General features: G+C 40.9%; 3 protein-coding genes across 4 annotated transcripts; 2 read left to right on the top strand and 1 right to left on the bottom strand.

Moving 5' to 3' along the window:
* The first annotated feature begins 30 nt into the window (after positions 1-30).
* Positions 31-1730, top strand: LOC116602959 (RWD domain-containing protein 3). Its single transcript, XM_032363779.2, has 2 exons — positions 31-746; positions 1513-1730. Exons 1-2 carry the CDS (start codon positions 82-84, stop codon positions 1637-1639), a joined length of 792 nt encoding a protein of 263 aa, XP_032219670.1. The 5' UTR covers positions 31-81; the 3' UTR covers positions 1640-1730.
* A 3223-nt stretch (positions 1731-4953) lies between these two features.
* On the top strand, positions 4954-10795 carry LOC5519027 (myosin-J heavy chain). 2 transcript variants are annotated; one of them, XM_032363937.2, is made up of 12 exons: positions 4954-5190; positions 5694-5760; positions 6049-6290; positions 6697-6778; positions 7277-7350; positions 7609-7730; positions 7905-7972; positions 8714-8790; positions 8876-8976; positions 9185-9273; positions 9584-9829; positions 10281-10795. In XM_032363937.2, the coding sequence occupies exons 1-12, from the start codon at positions 5125-5127 to the stop codon at positions 10367-10369; spliced, it is 1323 nt and encodes a 440-aa protein (XP_032219828.1). In that variant the 5' UTR covers positions 4954-5124; the 3' UTR covers positions 10370-10795. The 2 variants fall into 2 exon arrangements, with proteins under 2 accessions (XP_032219828.1, XP_032219829.1); XM_032363938.2 differs by having other exon boundaries at positions 4960-5190; positions 6052-6290.
* A 374-nt stretch (positions 10796-11169) lies between these two features.
* LOC125570164 (extensin-2-like) lies at positions 11170-14236 on the bottom strand. The gene is made up of 2 exons (XM_048731369.1): positions 13283-14236; positions 11170-13068 (listed from the first exon to the last, which is right to left on the bottom strand). Exons 1-2 carry the CDS (start codon positions 14234-14236, stop codon positions 11170-11172), a joined length of 2853 nt encoding a protein of 950 aa, XP_048587326.1.
* Between the last annotated feature and the right edge of the window lie 4911 nt (positions 14237-19147).

Genomic DNA, 19147 nt, shown 5'->3' with positions numbered 1-19147 from the left:
CAGGCTCCTCTCTTCAACGAGCAATGCCTTGCTAAAAAAAAAAACAAATCAATCCCAAAACAATGTGCTTGGTATTGCAAAATGGAGTTGATTTTAGAAGAAATCGAAGCCCTCCAAGCTATATTTTGCAAAGAAGGAGAATTCACCTTGAATTTTGTTTCTGATGACAGTGCTTGTTTCAGTATAAAATTTCCAATCTTGGCATCAGGAAAATCTACTGATGAACTTGAAATGTCAGTGACTCTCACAGATGATAGTTATCCATCTTCTTTTCCAAATATTTCACTGTCATGTTCGGCGCTTACAAGAAAGAGGTTGGATAATTTGAGAAAAACACTTCAAGAATTTCTCATGACCTTACCAAATGATGAAGGCAAACTACTTGAAATCGCAAATTGGCTCCAGGAAAGATCTGCTGAGATTACATCGGGGAACAGTACATCAAATGAAAATTTCCCAAAGAAAAGCTCAAATGATGAGCTCCTTATTGTGAAACTGGATCACATGAGAAGTCGATCTCGCTATCTGAGAACTTTAAATAGTTGGGCCCAGGAACTGGATCTATTGATTGCTGTCTTTTTAGTTCATAAGTTTATTTTTCTAGTTGTTCAGGGCCAAGAACACAATCTTAAAGAGTATCTAAAAAGGCACAAAACTTGCCTAGTGGATGTTGATTCCAGTGGAAAGCCATGCAAAGAGAAAATGATGAATGTTATTTTTCAGACTTCTTGGAAAGCAGAGTACAAGTAAGGATTTGCTGATACGAAATCAGCACCTCATATATCATGCAGATATCTTTATCAAAAAGCATAAAAGTCTTCAGGAGAAGATGTTCTGTTTAACTGAAGGGTGGGCTTTCTGATGCACACAGACACAAAATCCTATGTAGTAGGCAGTTTTAATGTGCACTAATTATGCTGTTTCCATCTCCCAGTTTATTGTTTTATGCCCTTTTTGGCCTCTAACTCCTCCATTTTCACAAAACAAAAGAGTGTGGCCTGCACCAAAGAGGAATATTCTGTGTGACATTTGTTGCACATAAAACTTTCGTTAGAGGAGGGGTTAAACCCCAGAAACCCTCCCCCTGGATTTGCTACTTGTCTTCCAAGCCCTCAATTGTCTTAACAACTGCATATCTGTCAACTCACCCGCATTAGGCAGGTCTCACAAGATTTTGGACCTCATCACAAGCCTAATTTTTGTGGGAATGTTCATACATTCTGTATTCACCCACATTGGCTCTCTTGGGTTTTTTCACATATTTACTGTATTTAACCCAAATTTAACAAGATATCTGTCCAAGTTGTGTTGACAGCTATGCAATTGTCATAATGGGTTGTTCTATTTACACCGTAAGACTGCCCTGGGTCAGCCATTTTTCTACTGCCTCCTATGATGTCAAAATTACTCATTGGGGGGGGGGGGGGATAGGGGTATGTAAATCCGCCGATCCACTAACCTATTCACTCCCCCTTATTATGTTTTAAGAAACTGATTCAACTCTTTTTTTAGTTCAACAGGATTGGATGTTTATGAATGCTCCACATACAGTCATTTGCAAAAATCATTTTCTGAACTTGGTCTGTCTGAGTTGTATGATGAACACATTAAAGTGTTATTGCAAGAAAAGATTGACTGATCATGAAGAGAAGTTGTAGATATTAACTATGCCAAATGGAAGTAAAAATGGAATGAAGAAATTTAATTCAATAAAGCACTCAACAGATCTATTTGTGGAATCCACTTGATTTGTTGGTTTGTAATCCAGGTGGGGGAATATCACCACCCCCTTCTTCAAAACTTATTAAGTTATTAAAAAGAAAGACAGTATGCCAAGCGGTGTTTTCATCTTATAGCGGAGCCAAGCGCGGCCGCAGGCCGCGCGCGTAGCCCCATAGGCATAGAAATATGGTATAGGTATGCGACTTGGTTTTTGTGGTCATCGCGCGGGTACCCTGTGGTGTCACTCCCAGCCAGCCAGCCAGTCAGCCGCGCGACTCCCAGGCCCCACTCGGCCCCGAAATGGCGACTAAATCACAAGCACGGAGCAAGGGAAAAAGTTCTTGTCGATTATGCGATGATTATTTATTTTGCCTCAAATTTTGTGACTAAAGGATAAAGTCAACTAGAGGAGATCTACTAACATTCATTCACGCCAAGATTTATCTGCTTTTAGCTAGTAAATTTAAGCAAGTAACAGTTCACATTAAAAAGCGAACAGAACCACAAGAAAGCGACCAAAAAAACAACTCAAGGTGAGTTTCGGACGACGATTTGTATTGTCTATTGAGGATATGACAGTTATTAGGCTTTTTGTTGTCCTTTTTGTATGCTTTGAGAATGCGAGTTCTTAACTTAGTAATCAAATTATTTGAGCATAACAGGTTTTGTTTTGACATTCTTCGTTTTATCTATACTCTTGATTGTGTTGAATAAAATACAATACAACAAAAACTGGAATTCGTCTTTAATAAGACTTCTTCAGGGCAGATTGATTGTGTTGAGATATTTCATAAAGGCTAACCAATCTCGTGTTGCATTTGTCAAGTACTGCTAAAGAAGACCGTTCTTGTCTTTATATCCTGTGCTCTTAGTCCTAAGAAGGTACATATCCTTAGAAGATACAGCAGCTTTTTCAACTTACAAGAGAAATTTTCCTTACCAAGGATAAAAAAGAAAACTATTTTCGATATGTTTTGTTGTTATTGGCTGCATCTTGCATCTCATGTGTTTATTTTTTTTTTTTCAAATAGTTGTGGAAAATTAGTTAGATTATAAATGGCTTGATAAAAAGATTGTTTTGAAAGAAATAATAAATAATTGTTTTCACTCTTTTATGAACCAGGAACTACCTGAGGGCCAAGATGAATGCTAAAGACTGGAAGACATGAGAATTAAAAACCATGTCTTGAAGAGAACAGTGGGATGTTCTTATTCACTAGTCATTTGATACCCCCACACCCATGGTCCCAGGGAAGGGTGGGGGGTTAAACTTTAATAAAAGCCTGTTTCCAAGTTAAGAGTCAAAAACAGTCAATACCACCACCTCTCTTGACATATTCTGGTTAAAAAGTGGTGTAAACCCCACATTAACCCCTGACTTCTGCAGGACCATAGGGGAGGGGGCGCAAATGACTAGTTCATTACTATGTGATTCAGCAGTACACACTCATAGGTTTTTTTAGAACAAGATACTTATATAATATAAAACTAAAAACAAACTTTTGCTTTTTAAATAATAAATCTGTAAAGAAAACAGTTTTCTATCAACCTAAAGATAATGGGAACGGGGATATTTTAGAAAAGTACTGAATATAATTATCATATTATTGTTATTATATTTTCTTTTCAAACATTTAAGGAAGAGTCATATTTCTTCCTTTTTCTTCTCCCTGTTGACTATTTTTATGCAATTGATGCTCTTTGCTATTTCCCCTCTACACCAAAAATAAATTAATGAACAGATTTGATTTTGAAATGAGAAATTTTTATTTATTACTTTCACTTATATTTTCATTTTAGGATTTTCTTTCCAAGTCTCTTGCCCATTACATTTATTTTAGATGTTTAGATTTATTTCATTGGAATAGTTAGATCGAGGCTTTCTCAAAACACCAAAATATAATGCATTACTGGATGTATATTTGTAGATATTAATTCCCATGGGGATGGAAAATCACCACTTAAAATGGTACATTAAATCTTCAGCATTGTATCTTATCTAAAATTGTGTCTGACACTATATTCCATCTTTGAAATCCTGTTTCATCCATTGTTCTTCGCAAGAACAAAGCTTGTCAGAATGTAGCTTTACAAATTTACATTAATGGAACTTTTATTGAGGGGAAGGGTTTTTTAGGGCAAGATACTTAAACTTTATAACACTAGCAACAACCTTGTTCTTTTTCAATAATAAAATTCTGTTCACATAGCTTGGATAGCAAAGACATGGCCTCTTTAGAGGCCTGTGGTGGTGAAAGGGTTAAGATAATGGGAAAGGGGAAATGTCAAGAAATGCTCAATCAAATTATTTTCATTACTGTTATATTTTTTTCACCAAACCTTTCAAGTTGAGTCAATTCACTTTATATCTCCTCTCCCGTTGATTATTTTTTAGTCAATTGATATTCTTTGATTCCTCTTTACCCCAAACATAGATCAATGAAAGGGTTTGGTTTGAAATTAGAAGTTAGCATTTTGAATCTGTTTTTTCTTCATTGCATTCATTTGGGAGTAGGCCACCAACTACAAGGCCACTATATGGTAAAGTGGGGTGCACCAATATGTAATGCATGAAAGGAGATATATTTTTGGATTTCCAGACATTTTTCTGAATATTCGGTCCAATGAAGGAGAGAATCGCCACTAAATCAATACATAAAAATCACAGTATGGCATCTAAACAGTCTAAATATATTATTTTGAATCTTTGGAATGCTGTTACATCCATGACATTTTCTGCATAAGGGCAAAGCTTGTGGGAGTATTGTTTTGATTAAAAAAAAGACATTCATAATGGAACTTCTATGATGGGACATAAGAATTTACCATTAGACTTTTGACAACTTTGACAGCCATATCCACACCAGGAATTGTGTTTGTTAACTTTGATGTACTGCATAATTTAAATTATTGAATAAGGCCTGGATCCATTTGGTTGGTACAATAAATAAATCTCAGTAGAGAGCAGGATCCTAGATCCCCCAAAAATACCTCGATCAGTCAACACAAAAGGTGTTTATGCTGGCTCCGCTTTTAGGCAGTGCCTAAATCTTTAAATTAAATAACCTTTCATCTGTTATTTAATTTCAAGAAGACAATAAGCTTCCCGCCTGAGTTGCTGTTCAAATAAAACAATCAAAAAATGTGTGACGGTACAGTTGCTTTACTTCAGCTTTGAGAGCGCGAAGATAAGCGAGGGGGACAGCGGCGTCCCATCACAAGATATGCTTGAACGCCTTATTGCGCATGCTGAACGAAATTCGAATTTGGGACGCGTCGCTGACAAGCCGGCTTTGTATGCATTTGTAAGCCCTGGATTACGAACACCAGTAATAACTTTATCAATAGGGTCTTCGCCGTTGAAGCCGTACTCGCATTTGCTATTGTATGTAATCTGCGGTTATGGATTGGGAGGACAAGTTCTCCTCCATCGTGAAGGAGACTGAGTCTAATTTGGCGCGTGTACGGGTGAGTTTAAAGTGAAATGTGTTTTTTTTTCTTTTTTATCTCGTAAAGTGAATCGATTTTCATCCAAGTAACCGTCTATCAATGAATACATATGCATTTATGCGTGAACTTGTTTGATATCCCTTAAAATTTCAAATGTGGAGTGTTTTTTGTAGTTTTGTATACTTTTGTAGAAGTTGTCAGTTTGACATCTCAGTATCAACAACTCCATAAAAGAGCACTTTAGTTTATTCTTACATTGAAATAAATACACAATTGGTGTTTTTTTTTTTTTTCATCGCAAGATAATTTCTTTATGCAAAAGAGTGTGTGTTTCTTTATAACTGTATAAAAACGGATTATAATTTTGATGAGGTGAGAATTAATTTCGCGCGCGTCAAAAATGTAAGTTATGGCCAATGTTAATCAAACAAAATCACTTTGTCTATAGAACGCTAGGACCATTTAGCATTAATTATCAACTATACACGCACATTTGTAATATATTTCTGTGGATATTATAGGATCGTCTTGGGTCATCTCGAACTAAACTACCAGTCAGCTCTGCATACAACACCAGCCCATACCGAGGTAATGATAACTCACCGTTGTTTTATTTTTCCTTGGAAATACTTGTGAAAAGACCTAGGTCAAGCTGAGATGTTTATGTATATTCCGAATTATATTATAAAAAAACTCAATACCTTCAGGAGATCATGCCATGATATTAATTTACCGCATTTTCTTTCAAGATTTCATTGAAAAATGCTAAAAATTATATAGTTTTCCTTTTGCATGATAAAACATTATAGCTTAATTTGCTAATGTTTACATTTATGGAAAATTAGAAAGTTAAGTATCCATGCATATTTTTTTCAGCAGAAAGTTCAAGCCTCAAACCTTCATCCCGTCTGAGTACCTCAATGGATAATTTGCGACCACGGTCAACCATGTTTTCATCAACCACTCGCTCATCCCTGTCACCTACTAAAACACGGCTAGATGCATACAGGTCAACAAGTCCTGTAAAAACTAGCTCAGTGCTGAGTGGCCAACCATCTAGCCGAGACTCCCCAGCTCTCCTCAATGTGTTGTTTGAACGTCTGGAGCAACAAGCAGAGGTATGTGTCATCAATCTGACATTCAAGGCTGTAGGATAAGTTAACGGTTTGTAAGAACACCCCTCTCTTACCCTGTTTAAAGGGTCTGTTCTTATTTTTTGATTTAGGCTTAAACTCTGGTAAGCTAGCCAACTACAGACCAGGAAAATAATTAAGTGTAGTGTTCCTTTAAAGATGGCAGGGTAGTGCAGGGGATCTTATTCCTGTTTCCCTGGCCGCTCTTACACTCCAATCTGTGTTTCCAATCAAATCTTCTAATTACCTAGCTCTCACTTAGACACTGAGATAACTAACAGCTCAATGTTGTGCTACAGTATTTTTGCATGGAAACAGTTTCATTGCTATTCAGTTCCCTGAAGCTGACTTGCCATTCAGTTCTGCTCATCCATTTATGGGACAATTTTAGGCCCTTGACTCTCTAAGTGGGACAGTAAAACGCTTGGAAAAAGACAAGAATAATCAGGCTGGAACCATTTCAAAATTACAAGGTACTTTATGGCAGGGCTATTAGCCAGTTGGGGTATTCCTTGAAATTCCACTTTATGTGTGGTTTTTACTTCAAAGATGTTCAACTATGCTACTAAAAGTTAAGCTAGACAAAGAAAATTCAGCCAAGACCCCCAGACAAACAAAGGCCATTTCTTTTCTCTTTTATTCCTTGAGAGATATGTTTATAGTGAATTTTGAAACAATGTCAACTCTTGCTGTTATAAACATCCTCATAACCTTAGTGCCCATAATAACAAGGGTCCTTAATAAAAGACAATTCCTCATTCCTCAGTCTTGTTGTAGCAGATTGTATTTTTATCCATAAACAAAGTGTCTGCAGAAAAAGGGTGTCTGTACGGAAAGAATTGTCTGCACATAAATTTGCAAACTCATTTTTCTCTTAAGTTTCTTAAAAGGATACACTGCTTTCTCCCAGTAACCATCCCTAATCTACAACAGAGCTTATTGTTCTGTTAATTTTCTTTCCCCTTTTACAGATGAGGTATCTCGTTTGAATGACAGACTAAGAGAACAAGGTGTCGACATGGAAACTGAAAGAAAACTTGAACAGGTCAATAACTCACTCTACTCAAGAGAGACAGGTTTTCAGAAAAAATGGGAATGCTTAACTATTTTGCAATAATACTAAAATGTGATCATAATGCTAATGATTTTGTTTTGTGCTGGCTTAGCTACTACATTGACTATTACACTTTGACTGTTACAGATTCATGAGAACCACTCTACTCCACATTTTCCCCATTTTTAGCTGTTTTTTTCATCTGCAATGTTCTTCTGTGTAAGTTGCTTGTTCTTGTAAATATTCTAGTTCAAGCGAGAGATGTATGGTCATTTAGAAATGATGACAAGCCGCAGCAGACTGCATAGAAGTGAAGACTCTTCTTTTGGAGACCCTAATCCCACATCTATCGCAAGGGAGCTTAATGAAAGGTTTACAAAATTTGCATTCCTGAATTGTAATATTATTTCAATGAATGTCATGAATCCCAAGAGATCACTAGTGTTGTACAGCAATGTGCAACACAGATTGCTCAGAGATATTATTTTTAGTTAGATAAGAGGTATAATATGGTATCAGTATCAAAATTTGACATTTTGTTGCAGCAAGAGACTTCTTCAAGAAGACTGTGACTCTGTCAGACGAGAAGTTGACCATTTAAAGGCTCGTATAGGTAGCTCATATTACATTTTTTCAGGATATGTGATTTATGCTTGTGCAGATTGTGTTATTGTATTTATTGTCGAAAGTAAAGGTTAAATTTTGCCATGTTTGATTTTCAAGAGGGTGCCCTGGAAGAAAATAAATAATACCTGCTAAACTTGTTATTATAATTCAAATTAGTACCTAACTGCAAATAATATTATGTCCATGAGGTGGTAACCCTTCTATTTCACAGCTGGTACCAGTATACTATAGGGTGCAAGTGCATATGTCAGTGATAGTAGTAACTGTCATAGGTCCCAGCACCATCCTATCCATAATGCATTTCTATGACAGACATTTCACATAACATACTTAGATTTTTGCATAGCTTCCAGTGTGGATGCAGTCCAGGACTATTACAAAGGACAGGGTACTGGGGGCATGTCCCAGCTCCATCCCCCCCCCCAAAAAAAAAAATTGTTACGAAAACCATACAATTTCAATCTGCCAAGCAATCTTTTCATCTGTCATTTTCTGAAAGACAATATACAGTATGTAGTATACTACTTGTGATGTGATTTTACAGCTTCTATTTTGTAGCTGGTATGAGTAAACTTTAGTGTATAGGAGCATAAGGATGATTATAACTGTATTCAAGGGGAAGCCCCATCTACCGATGATGCATTACTTTGGCAGACATTTCTCATAATATAGACTTTTGAGTAGCATCCAGAATTGAAACTAATAACTTTTTTATTGTTATTTTCAGCAAAAGTGGAACTCGAAATGCATTCATCCCTTGGCGATGGAAAAGATGCTTTGCGGCGGCTTGATAGACTTGACAGAGTAAGTGAAGTCTTGCAGAATAATCATCCAATTATTACACACATGTCTGCACAGAATTCTTATCCATATTTTTTACTTTTTGTAGACTATCAATGTTCTTTCTGAGAACCAGCGATCACAGAGTCACAGTCTAAGCAGTATGGTTGATGAACGAGACATGCGGACTGCTGATCTAGGGCAATTAAGGTTTGTTCCGATAAATTCATCTCCTTTATAGAGCACCCCAAGGAATTTGCAACCAATGAGATTGTCATGCAATTCCCTAGACTAACCTAGCTTGTTCGCCATGAAAATATAAAAAAGTTATTCCCCTTCTCTTCCCTTGAGCAAAACTACTCTCTTCCCTTAATTGTGTATAAGCTGGTGTGATAAATTATCATAATTATTTTTACAGGGGTATTGTGGACCAGTTATCTCATCAAGTGGCCAATATGGAGAGAGAGACTTCAAACCAAGTACATCGACAGCACTCAAGTGCCACAGGTAACAAACTAAAACATTTTTTCCCATCTGTATCAGTCAGGAAACTATTTTAACTTCAACAGTGGATTGTACCATCCACAAAATAATGTTTTATTGCAAAAGGGATTGCATTGTCTTTGTGCACCATCTACCTATTGCATGTATAAAAGCATGCAGGATTTCTAGGTCAAGATCCTTTTTTAGGTTTTAGTTATCATTTTCACTTGCAATACTTTCTTTATGGTTGTACAGGAAATTATTGTCTGACCCACAGTAACACACCCTCAAAGATTAATCATGGAATTGTGTAATTTTTTTTTCTGGTCATCAGGTTGCAGTAGCAATTCTACAAGTCGCAAAAATGGCAAATCATCAGCCACACACAATAGACAAATGACAAACGGTTATTCACATAGTAAAATCACAAATGGCAAGTCCAGGAAGAAAAAAGATCCCCTATTTGACATCTCCCTGTCCGATAGTGATATTGATGTGACCACAGGTGTGTTGAATCTCAGCACAGGATCAGACTCTGAGATTTCTTCCATACAGCTAGACACCCAGTCAAGTAATAAGGGTAAGCATCCCACACTCGCGGAAATCATTAGGGAATGTATGAAAGGAAAAACTCTATCTTTTAAATTTCTAAATATCACCTGGAAATATAGTTTTGATCATGGCCTGTTAACCAGCCTGGCAAATAGTCAGAGTTTGGCTGTCACTCATAATTATGACCTAAGATCTACAATTTCTTCAACCTTAAAAAAAAGCTGATTTTGTATCTGTCAAGTATATAGATTGTAATACACTACCTGTTATTCAGATAAAACCTGTAAAATTCCAGTAATAACATAGCCCAACATCATCATCATTAGCATTATCATCATCACCATCATCATCTTCATCATCAGTCATTGTCGTCATCGTCGTCGTCGTCGTCATCATCCTCAAATGGGCAATGCCACTGCCCATACCTTGGTTTCTGATATGTATACAAGATGTTACATGACCTGTTTGTTTCTTTGCAGTCCACGCAAGAGATGAGTTTGCAGACATATCAAGTACCTCATTAAGTTCTTTAGATTCAGATGACTTGCTGCTTGATGGCTTGTCTTAGAATTTCAAAGTCTTCATTTTGTGCTACTATCAAAACAAAACATATTTGACCATTCACAGATCTCTGTAAATAAATAGGTAAACAGGGCAATTATTGAAATTTATGTACAACCTATTAATGTTTTCTATCTTTTCTATCTATTTGTTGTGAAAATTGTTTAGCTTATGGAAGTTTGAGGATGATTGCAAGCCAGCATGTTCACTACCACAAGCCAATGATATATAAAGGATTAGAACCATAAATACAGGATGGTTGGTCAGTGAAAAAGGCAACTTTGTTTTTTATTAGTTGAACCATTCAATATTTCCTAGTTATTTTGATAATGTTATGATCGAAAATTTCAATGCTTCTATGAAGATTCTTTTTTTTTCTTTATAGCCCATTTTTCAGCCCAAAACATACTTCAATAAACATAATCCAAATTTATTTCTTGTATTTACATATTGAGGTTTGGTAGTGGGGAAGAAGTCATTGTCGCTGTAATATATTAACCCATTGACACCTTGGCATGTACCAGCCAAGAGAAGTACCCACAACCCCCAAAGATACAAAAATTAACACAGCAAGATCAAGATACTCAGGCATCAGTCTAAGGGATAAATGATCTTGAAGATATGAATTCAACCAAGGTGAAAGCAACTACTCTTATCCAGGGGAGGTGGATTGGGGGGGGGGGGGGGGAAGCGCACTAGCCCTCACTTTTCTGGGTCCCAAAGTATTTTTATATGTATGCACAGTTTACATGTGACTAAATATGTAGCTAGCAGGATGTGTATAAATCAATTGATTAGTAAGATGTGTTAGTGAGATGGACTGAACGAGTAAGGGGTGGTACTGAGATGGACCGGATGTAGTAAGGGGTGGTACTGAGATGGACTGGATGTAGTAGAGGGTGGTTCTGAGATGGACCGGATGTAGTAGAGGGTGGTTCTGAGATGGACCGGATGTAGTAGAGGGTGGTACTGAGATGGACTGGATGTAGTAAGGGGTGGTACTGAGATGGACTGAATGTAGTAAAGGGTGCTTCTGAGATGGACTGGATGTAGAAGAGGGTGGTTCTGAGATGGACTGGATGTAGTAGGGGGTGGTACTGAGATGGACTGGATGTAGTAGAGGGTGATACTGAGATGGACTGGATGTAGTAAGGGGTGGTTCTGAGATGGACTGAATGTAGTAAGGGGTGGTTCTGAGATGGACTGGATGTAGAAGAGGGTGGTTCTGAGATGGACTGGATGAGGTAGGGGGTGGTACTGAGATGGACTGGATGTAGTAAGGGATGGTACTGAGATGGACTGGATGTAGTAAGGGATGGTACTGAGATGGACTGGATGTAGTAAGGGGTGGTACTGAGATGGACTGGATGTAGTAAGGGGTGGTACTGAGATGGACTGGATGTAGTAAGGGATGGTACTGAGATGGACTGGATGTAGTAAGGGATGGTACTGAGATGGACTGGATGTAGTAGGGGGTGGTACTGAGATGGACTGGATGTAGTAAGGGGTGGTACTGAGATGGACTGGATGTAGTAAGGGGTGGTACTGAGATGGACTGGATGTAGTAAGGGGTGGTTCTGATATGGACTGGATGTAGTAAGGGGTGGTACTGAGATGGACTGGATGTAGTAAGGGATGGTACTGAGATGGACTGGATGTAGTAAGGGATGGTACTGAGATGGACTGGATGTAGTAAGGGGTGGCTCTGAGATGGACTGGATGTGGTAGGGGGTGGTACTGAGATGGACTGGATGTAGAAGAGGGTGGTTCTGAGATGGACTGGATGTGGTAGGGGGTGGTACTGAGATGGACTGGATGTGGTAGGGGGTGGTACTGAGATGGACTGGATGTAGAAGAGGGTGGTTCTGAGATCGACTGGATGTGGTAGGGGGTGGTACTGAGATGGACTGGATGTAGAAGAGGGTGGTTCTGAGATGGGCAGGATGTAGTAGGGGGTGGTACTGATATGGACTGGATGTAGTAAGGGGTGGTACTGAGATGGACTGGATGTAGTAGGGGGTGGTACTGAGATGGACTGGATGTAGTAAGGGGTGTTACTGAGATGGACTGGATGTAGTGAGAGGTGGTACTGAGATGGACTGGATGTAGTAAGGGGTGGTACTGAGATGGACTGGATGTAGTAAGGGGTGGTTCTGAGATGGACTGGATGTAGTAAGGGGTGGTACTGAGATGGACCGGATGTAGTAAGGGGTGGTTCTGAGATGGACTGGATGTAGTAAGGGGTGGTACTGAGATGGACTGGATGTAGTAAGGAGTGGTTCTGAGATGGACTGGATGTAGTAGTGGGTGGTTCTGAGATGGACTGGATGTAGTAAGGGATGGTTCTGAGATGGACCGGATGTAGTAGAGGGTGGTACTGAGTTTGACTGGACGAGTAAGGGGTGTTACTGAGTTGGACTGGATGTAGTAAGGGATGGTACTGAGATGGACTGGATGTAGAAGAGGGTGGTTCTGAGATGGACTGGATGTAGTAATGGGTGGTAAGGAGATGGACCGGATGTAGTAAGGGGTGGTTCTGAGATGGACTGGATGTAGTAAGGGGTGGTACTGAGATGGACTGGATGTAGTAAGGAGTGGTTCTGAGATGGACTGGATGTAGTAGTGGGTGGTTCTGAGATGGACTGGATGTAGTAAGGGATGGTTCTGAGATGGACCGGATGTAGTAGAGGGTGGTACTGAGTTTGACTGGACGAGTAAGGGGTGTTACTGAGTTGGACTGGATGTAGTAAGGGATGGTACTGAGATGGACTGGATGTAGAAGAGGGTGGTTCTGAGATGGACTGGATGTAGTAAGGGGTGGTACTGAGATGGACTGGATGTAGTAAGGGGTGGTACTGAGATGGACTGGATGTAGTAAGGGGTGTTACTGAGATGGACTGGATGTAGTAAGGGATGGTACTGAGATGGACTGGATGTAGTAAGGGGTGGTTCTGAGATGGACTGGATGTAGAAGAGGGTGGTTCTGAGATGGACTGGATGTAGTAGGGGGTGGTACTGAGATGGACTGGATGTAGTAGAGGGTGATACTGAGATGGACTGGATGTAGTAAGGGGTGGTTCTGAGATGGACTGAATGTAGTAAGGGGTGGTTCTGAGATGGACTGGGTGTAGAGGAGGGTGGTTCTGAGATGGACTGGATATGGTAGGGGGTGGTACTGAGATGGACTGGATGTAGTAAGGGATGGTACTGAGATGGACTTGATGTAGTAAGGGATGGTACTGAGATGGACTGGATGTAGTAAGGGGTGGTACTGAGATGGACTGGATGTAGTAAGGGGTGGTACTAAGATGGACTGGATGTAGTAAGGGATGGTACTGAGATGGACTGGATGTAGTAAGGGATGGTACTGAGATGGACTGAATGTAGTAAGGGGTGGTACTGAGATGGACTGGATGTAGTAAGGGGTGGTTCTGAGATGGACTGGATGTAGTAAGGGGTGGTACTGAGATGGACTGGATGTAGTAAGGGGTGGTTCTGAGATGGACTGGATGTAGTAAGGGGTGTTACTGAGATGGACTGGATGTAGTAAGGGATGGTACTGAGATGGACTGGATGTAGTAGAGGGTGGTACTGAGATGGACTGGACAAGTAAGGGATGGTACTGAGATGGACTGGATGTAGTAAGAGGTGGTTCTGAGATGGACTGGATGTAGTAAGGGTGGTTCTGAGATGGACTGGATGTAGAAGAGGGTGGTACTGAGATGGACTGGATGTAGTAGAGGGTGGTACTGAGATGGGCTGTATGTAGTACCGTGTGGTTCTGAAGTGGAATGGGTGTAGTAAGGGATGGTTCTGAGATGGACTGGACTGTGAATTGAAGTGGATGTATAGGGGCGGTGGGGGTGCCCCCCATTTTTCTGAGAGGATGTATTTTTTTACAAGAACGCTCGGTTTTTACATGTACCTAAATAGTGTTACATATAAAAATTGATTGCTTGATAAATTATCTTTAGCGCATGGGATATAACAGGGATTAGAAACCGAGATTTCAAAGGAACCTGAGGTACCAGCTCAAGAACCAGGATCCCAGCCCTGTCTTAGTCAGTTACGCCATGCACAGCTCACTGCGTTGAACACTGAAAAATATTGGGGTCATTTTACACGCTTATGTCTCTTGGGAATCAGCCTGTTGCTATAATGGCATGGTAATTTCGTCATCATGCACAGCACGCTGTGACCTAGGTATAATATATTGCCGCCTTCAGCACTTTGTTCTGGTGCGCATGTTCATATGACATCGTACATGTTGCTGCTAGCCGGCTCTCCAGAGGTTCAGGCTCTGTTGCCGCCTTTAGCTATTATTCCTCCTGTCGCACACAAGCATACTTTCATGCTCAGAAACAAAATTAAGCTGAACCATTTTAAAATGTGCGCTCATTTTAGACAAAAAGGGGAATATTTAGGCTTTCATATTCTTACACTTGCATCAGCATCGAGGGAGTAGAGAGGGAAAGACAAGGGATTGACAAACAATAAAAAAAACATTTTCCTTCCAAATCTGTTTTTATAGGGCATCATTGTTTCACAAAAATAGCAGACAACCATTTGTTCTTGTAAGTACACCAAACAAGGGCTACTAAAGGAACGCCTGATATCCATCGAACTGAGTTGGAGCCACTATAAAGTCTATTTTTCTACTTTTTGGATTGGAATGCACCTTCATCTAGGAATCTATGATAATTACAAATAAGGTAATGATAACAATGTTTCTAAATGCAGAACCGTAGCAGACAACGAAAGATTGGGGGGCACAATACAAAAACAGTAAGAAAATATTGGGGCACATCCACGCCCCTACTGGGCATTTCCTTATATTTTTTAAACATATTTGGGGGGGGGAGGCACATGCCCTCAGTGCCCCACCCCTTGCTACGGCCCTGTAATGTACAACAAAGGGTTGCCCTCACAACATTGTAGCTTAATAGCAACTACAATTTGGCCATTGCAACAGGGAGACACATCAGACCATATATACCCCCGGATGAGAGAAAGTGCACGATCTGCAAATTAGGAGCACTTTCTTGCAGTGTGTACTGCATATAATTCAATAAGAGAAACATACAAAACCAGTATAGATATTAGTAAAATGACAAACACAAGGGCCTTTCTATTTCTAATAAGTATGGATAGGGAAGTATTAACAGAGAAACGACAAAATACATTTTAAAGTGCAGAAGGGAAAGAAAATACTGCCTTCGAAATAATACCAAAAGAAAATGACATATTTTTTTCGGACTTCACCTATTTACATTTTGTATGCGGTACCGAAAATAAATACGAGATAAGTTGTTAAAATAAATAAATTGTACCCCCCACCACCACCACTTTTGGGACCATCACGTCGCCCCTGATGGGGGGGGGAGGGACTGGTGTAGTAAGAGATACTTCTGAGTTGGACTTGATGTAGTACTGGGTGGGTGTGACTTGACCTGGATGTAGTAAGGGGGATGTGAGGAGTTGGACTGGAGTAGTAAGGGGTGGATGTGAGGAGTTGGACTGGATTAGTGAGAGGTAGATGTGAGGAGTTGGACTGGATTAGTAAGGGGTGGATGTGGAGAGTTAGACTGATTATAGCCTGTGTAACGGCTCAGGGAGAGGATAAGGGACTATTAATAAGGGGTGGATGTGAGGAATTTGACTGGATTAGCAAGGGGTGGGTGTGAGGAGTTGGACTGGATTATTAAGAGATGGATGTGAGGAGTTGGACTGCATTAGTAAGGGATGGATGTGAGGAGTTGGACTGGATTAGAAGGGGATGGATGTGAGGAGTTGGACTGGATAAGTAAGGGGTGGATGTGAGGAGTTGGACTGAATTAGTGAGGGGTGGATGTGAGGAGTTGGACTGGATTAGAAAGGGGTGGATGTAAGGAGTTGGACTGGATCAGAAAGGGGTGGATGTGAGGAGTTGGAATGGATTAGTAAGGGATGGATGTGAGGAGTTGGACTGGATAAGTAAGGGGTGGATGTGAGGAGTTGGACTGGATTAGAAGGGATGGATGTGAGGAGTTGGAGTGGATTATTAAGGGGTAGATGTAAGGAGTTGGAGTGGATTAGTAAGGGGTGGATGTGAGGAGTTGGACTGGATTAGTAAGGGGTGGATGGGAAGAGTTGGACTGGATTAGTAAGGGGTAGATGTGAGGAGTTGGACTGGATTAGTAAGAAGTGGATGTGAGGAGTTGGACTGGATTAGTAAGGGGTGGATGTGAGGAGTTGGACTGGATTAGTAAGAAGTGGATGTGAGGAGTTGGAGTGGATTAGTAAGGGGTGGATGTGAGGAGTTGGACTGGATAAGTAAGGGATGGATGTGAGGAGTTGGACTGAATTAGAAAGGGGTGATGTGAGAAGTTGGACTGAATTAGAAAGGGGTGGATGTGAGGAGTTGGAGTGGATTAGTAAGGGGTGGATGTGAGGAGTTGGACTGGATTAGTAAGGGGTAGATGTGAGGAGTTGGAGTGGATTAGTAAGGGGTGGATGTGAGGAGTTGGAGTGGATTAGTAAGGGGTGGATGTGAGGAGTTGGACTGGATAAGTAAGGGATGGATGTGAGGAGTTAGACTGAATTAGAAAGGGGTGATGTGAGGAGTTAAACTGGATTAGTAAGGGGTGGATGTGGAGAGTTAGACTGATTATAGCCTGTGTAACGGCTCAGGGAGAGGATAAGGGACTATTAATAAGGGGTGGATGTGAGGAATTTGACTGGATTAGCAAGGGGTGGGTGTGAGGAGTTGGACTGGATTATTAAGGGATGGATGTGAGGAGTTGGACTGCATTAGTAAGGGATGGATGTGAGGAGTTGGACTGGATTAGAAGGGGATGGATGTAAGGAGTTGGACTGGATAAGTAAGGGGTGGATGTGAGGGGTTGGACTGAATTAGTAAGGGGTGGATGTGAGGAGTTGGACTGGATTAGAAAGGGGTGGATGTAAGGAGTTAGACTGGATCAGAAAGGGGTGGATGTGAGGAGTTGGAGTGGATTAGTAAGGGATGGATGTGAGGAGTTGGACTGGATAAGTAAGGGGTGGATGTGAGGAGTTGGACTGGATTAGAAGGGATGGATGTGAGGAGTTGGAGTGAATTATTAAGGGGTAGATGTAAGGAGTTGGAGTGGATTAGTAAGGGGTGGATGTGAGGAGTTGGACTGGATTAGTAAGGGGTGGATGGGAAGAGTTGGACTGGATTAGTAAGGGGTAGATGTGAGGAGTTGGACTGGATTAGTAAGAAGTGGATGTGAGGAGTTGGACTGGATTAGTAAGGGGTAGATGTGAGGAGTTGGACTGGATTAGTAAGGGGTGGATGTGAGGAGTTGGACTGGATTAGTAAGGGGTAGATGTGAGGAGTTGGACTGGATTAGTAAGGGGTGGATGTGAGGAGTTGGACTGGATTAGTAAGGGGTGGATGTGAGGAGTTGGACTGGATTAGTAAGGGGTAGATGTGAGGAGTTGGACTGGATTAGTAAGGGGTGGATGTGAGGCGTTGGACTGGATTAGAAAGGGATGGATGTGAGGAGTTGGACTGGATTAGTAAGGGGTGGATGTGAGGAGTTGGACTGGATAAGTAAGGGGTGGATGTGAGGAGTTGGACTGAATTAGTAAGGGGTGGATGTGAGGAGTTGGAATGGATTAGAAAGGGGTGGATGTGAGGAGTTGGAGTGGATTAGTAAGGGGTAGATGTAAGGAGTTGGAGTGGATTAGTAAGGGGTGGATGTGAGGAGTTGGACTGGATTAGTAAGGGGTAGATGTGAGGAGTTGGACTGGATTAGTAAGAAGTGGATGTGAGGAGTTGGAGTGGATTAGTAAGGGGTGGATGTGCGGAGTTGGACTGGATAAGTAAGGGATGGATGTGAGGAGTTGGACTGAATTAGAAAGGGGTGATGTGAGGAGTTGGACTGAATTAGAAAGGGGTGGATGTGAGGAGTTGGAGTGGATTAGTAAGGGGTGGATGTGAGGAGTTGGACTGGATTAGTAAGGGGTAGATGTGAGGAGTTGGAGTGGATTAGTAAGGGGTGGATGTGAGGAGTTGGACTGGATTAGTAAGGGATGGATGTGAGGCGTTGGACTGGATTAGAAAGGGATGGATTTGAGGAGTTGGACTGGATTAGTAAGAAGTGGATGTGAGAAGTTGGAGTGGATTAGTAAGGGGTGGATGTGAGGAGTTGGACTGGATAAGTAAGGGGTGGATGTGAGGAGTTGGACTGGATTAGTAAGAAGTGGATGTGAGGAGTTGGAGTGGATTAGTAAGGGGTGGATGTGAGGAGTTGGACTGGATAAGTAAGGGGTGGATGTGAGGAGTTGGACTGGATTAGAAAGGGGTGGATGTGAAGAGTTGGACTAGATAAGTAAGGGGTGGATGTGAGGAGTTGGACTGGATTAGAAAGGGATGGATGTGAGGAGTTGGACTGGATAAGTAAGGGGTGGATGTGAGGAGTTGGACTGGATTAGTAAGGGGTGGATGTGAAGAGTTGGACTGGATTAGTAAGGGATGGATGTGAGGAGTTGGACTGGATTATTAAGAGGTGGATGTGAGGAGTTGGACTGGATTAGTAAGAAGTGGATGTGAGGAGTTGGACTGGATAAGTAAGGGGTGGATGTGAGGCGTTGGACTGGATAAGTAAGGGGTGGATGTGAAGAGTTGGACTGGATTAGTAAGGGATGGATGTGAGGAGTTGGACTGGATTATTAAGGGTGGATGTGAGGAGTTGGACTGGATTAGTAAGAAGTGGATGTGAGGAGTTGGACTGGATTATTAAGAGGTGGATGTGAGGAGTTG

This window comes from Nematostella vectensis, chromosome 1 (assembly GCF_932526225.1).
Source record: "Nematostella vectensis chromosome 1, jaNemVect1.1, whole genome shotgun sequence".
Classification (NCBI taxonomy): domain Eukaryota; kingdom Metazoa; phylum Cnidaria; class Anthozoa; order Actiniaria; family Edwardsiidae; genus Nematostella; species Nematostella vectensis.
Note: the sequence above shows the minus strand (reverse complement) of the source record. Positions and strands in the feature narration are given on the sequence as shown.

Coding starts and splice junctions, on each gene's coding strand:
- LOC116602959 (XM_032363779.2), top strand. CDS start 82: ATGGAGTTGATTTTAGAAGAAATCGAAGCCCTCCAAGCTATATTTTGC. Junction 747..1,512: donor TCTTGGAAAGCAGAGTACAA/GTAAGGATTTGC, acceptor CTCTTTTTTTAG/TTCAACAGGATTGGATGTTT.
- LOC5519027 (XM_032363937.2), top strand. CDS start 5,125: ATGGATTGGGAGGACAAGTTCTCCTCCATCGTGAAGGAGACTGAGTCT. Junction 7,731..7,904: donor GCAAGGGAGCTTAATGAAAG/GTTTACAAAATT, acceptor ATTTTGTTGCAG/CAAGAGACTTCTTCAAGAAG. Junction 9,274..9,583: donor ACAGCACTCAAGTGCCACAG/GTAACAAACTAA, acceptor TCTGGTCATCAG/GTTGCAGTAGCAATTCTACA.
- LOC125570164 (XM_048731369.1), bottom strand. CDS start 14,236: ATGGGGGGCACCCCCACCGCCCCTATACATCCACTTCAATTCACAGTC. Junction 13,069..13,282: donor ACTACATCCAGTCCATCTCA/GTACCATCCCTT, acceptor TTACTCGTCCAG/TCAAACTCAGTACCACCCTC.